We start from the raw sequence: 3,001 nt of genomic DNA, 5'->3' as shown, positions 1-3,001 counted from the left end.
TGTGTGTGTGTGTGTGTGTGTGTGTGTGTGTGTGTGTGTGTGTGTGTGTGTGTATTTTTGTGTCTGTCCCCTAAACGCCGCTTGACAACTGGCGCTCCTGTGTTTATTTCCCGTAACTTTGAAGTTCGGTAAAATAAACTTATAGAATAGGTACCAAGCATTTTTTTAATAAAAAATGCCAAAATATTTGTACTGCTCAACATTTAGCAATTATAAGAAAGTGTCATATTTCTTCTTGCTGAACAATTACTCGAACCTAAATATATATTCCAAAGCCATTTTCCATACAATTAAAGTAAACTGACTTGAAACAGAAACTTAATGGCTGACTAGGTTTTTCCGAGAGTCTATCACTGTTCGGTTGTTAGCCCTATAAACAATACGTTTAGACATACCTGAGATGAATTCGTAAAAGCAACAATTACTGGACATTGGGTTTGGAAAATAATATCGAAAAATTCCTCAGTCATGTCATGTTTAGGTGTTTTCATTAAAATCAGTTCATTTGACATCCTGTAACCCTGAAAGATATGAGAAAAAATGTTAACAATTATCATACAATAACCATTCTACAAAACAGCATGACAACAATAATTAATTAATACAGCGAAAGCCAATTATTCTAACCAGGAATACTGTTAGTAAATGATTATAGTTGCCGAAATAAATTAAGAACGAAAAATATCTGCTTAACGTATCAATTGGTTAGTTTTATTGAAAGGCCCTGTCGCAAAGGGAGGCAAATGCCTGGTGAAGTTGGCATGAACCCAGCCTGCTTTGAGGTGTAGAAGCCATTATAGTACTAAAAGAGAAAATAGACAGAGGAAATAGTGAGTATGTGAGCCAATGATTGGAGCATGTCTGTGAGTGACTTTATGCCAATCAGTTGGGTGACCAATTTTTGGATGCAATTTAAGATGTCGGTGTGTGCAGTAGCAGCACTATCCCAAATGTGGGTGCAATATTCATTATTGGCCTCATCAGAGCTTTAAGATTTTAGCATTAATTGGATGTTTTGTGTAGGCTTTCAAATTTCGTATGAGATAGCAACCCTGTCTCAAAGGTTAAATAGATCCTGTGCCTCAACGATAAGCCCGAAAAAACTTGAGACTAACACAGTAAACTATAAATAAGCCGGCAATAAGAAACCATTGCTATATATTCCCTAAGCAATATGATGAATCTTCATAGTTTGGCACGGAGGCCCGTAACGGCCTATTCCTGCAGTCGTAGTGCATGAAGAAAATTTTTTAGTAAATCGAGCGAACGGATAGAGGACAACAGTCCGTTGGATCATATTATAGGATATCTACCTGTGATAACTATTTTTATCAAATAGATTGAGTTACTGAGTTATAACCACTATGTCAATGACAAGATCTAGCTGTCACTCTCCCCTAATCATAATTTCTTCAAATATAAACTTTCATCGAATTTTGTTATATTAGCCAGGAAATTTAGGTTGCTTACATCAAGGAAAACCGTATCTTCGGACAATATATTTAATGTTGTGGTAGCTGTAAGTAAAAGCAAAAACTGTTTCATAATGAAAAAATAAATTACAACAGAAGTATTCTTAATTCTTTACTGATTTACAAAAAAAAAATTATATATAGGCGCAGGTGTGGCTATGTAGTAAGAAGCTTGCTTCTTAACCTCATGGTTCCGGGTTCAGTCCCACTGCGTGGCACCTTGGACAAGTACCGACCAAAGCCTTGTGAGTGGATTTGGTAGACGGAAACTGAAAGAAGCCCGTCGTATATATATATATATATATATATATATATATATATATATATATATATATATATATATATATAGTATTTGTGTCTGTGTTTGTACCCCCACCATCGCTTGACAACCGATGTTGGTGTGTTTACGTCCCCGTTACTTAGTGGTTCGGCAAAAAGGCACGATAGAATAACTACTAAGTTTACGACGAATAAGTCCTGGGGTGGATTTGTTCGATTAAATATGGTGCTCCAGCATGGCTGCAATGAAATGACTGAAACAAGTAAAAGAATAAAATAATATATCTTTACAAGGTTATTAATTTCATATCTCAGTTTGTGAAGAATAGCGTGGTTGGTCAAAAGTTCCCAGCAAGTGGCACTCCGTCGGTTACGACGACGAGGGTTCCAGTTGATCCGATCAACCGAACAGCCTGCTCGTAAAATTAACTTGCAAGCGGCTGAGCACACTACAGACACATGTACCTTTAATGTAGTTCTCAAGGAGAATGTGACAAAACTGGGCTTTTAAAATACAGGGCTACTCGTTCTTGCCAGCTGAGTGGATTGCAGCATCGAGAAATAAAGTGTTTTGCTCAAGGACACAACACGTTTCTTTCTCCCTCACTGTGTACCCACAGAATCGGAAATAAGGTAAAAAAAGATAGTGAATAAAATAGAACGACGCACTGCAAGCTATAATAACTCTGCACAAATGGGATGGATTAGGATGAATTGATATTGTCAAATAGGAGATAGACATCGGATTTCCTTGATTCTATGAGCTAAACCCACGCAACGCAACACAATACCTGATGCTCCTTCTAACAGAGCGGAGGTTTGGAAAAAATTGGTAGACTTGAGATGGTGGTAAACAGATTTAAAGTCTGGTTGATATGTAACATTCGTGTAAGTATAATAGATCAGAAGTATTCAATAAGACAATTCTTATTCAATTGCAGCACGCTGTAATATGAAACTTGTAAGTTCGTGTGTGTGTGTGTGTGTGTGTGTGTGTGTGTGTAACCAGGGGGCACTGATATAACTCTTTTACTTGTTTCAGTCTTTTGACTGTGGCCATGCTGGAGTATCGCCTTTAGTCGAGCAAATCGACCCCAGGACTTATTCTTTGGAAGCCTAGTACTTATTCTATCGGTTTCTTTTGCCGAACCGCTAAGTTACGGGGACGTAAACACACCAGCATCGGTTGTCAAGCGATGTTGGGGGGACAAATACAGACACACAAACACATACACACATACATATATATA

The 3,001-nt window shown here is 37.5% G+C and overlaps 1 protein-coding gene across 1 annotated transcript in view; it reads right to left on the bottom strand.

The window, feature by feature from the left end:
• Nucleotides 1-3,001, bottom strand: part of LOC106868336 (receptor-type tyrosine-protein phosphatase T) — a 32,784-nt gene that overhangs the window by 3,728 nt on the left and 26,055 nt on the right. Inside the window, exons 12-13 of the mRNA XM_014913543.1 lie at nt 1,471-1,517; nt 396-521 (exon numbers count right to left, since the gene is read on the bottom strand). Coding sequence (XP_014769029.1) covers nt 396-521; nt 1,471-1,517 — 173 coding nt within the window. The remainder of the gene's footprint in view (nt 1-395; nt 522-1,470; nt 1,518-3,001) is intronic.

The sequence above is a fragment of the Octopus bimaculoides genome, chromosome 14, assembly GCF_001194135.2.
Source record: "Octopus bimaculoides isolate UCB-OBI-ISO-001 chromosome 14, ASM119413v2, whole genome shotgun sequence".
NCBI lineage: Eukaryota > Metazoa > Mollusca > Cephalopoda > Octopoda > Octopodidae > Octopus > Octopus bimaculoides.
Note: the sequence above shows the minus strand (reverse complement) of the source record. Positions and strands in the feature narration are given on the sequence as shown.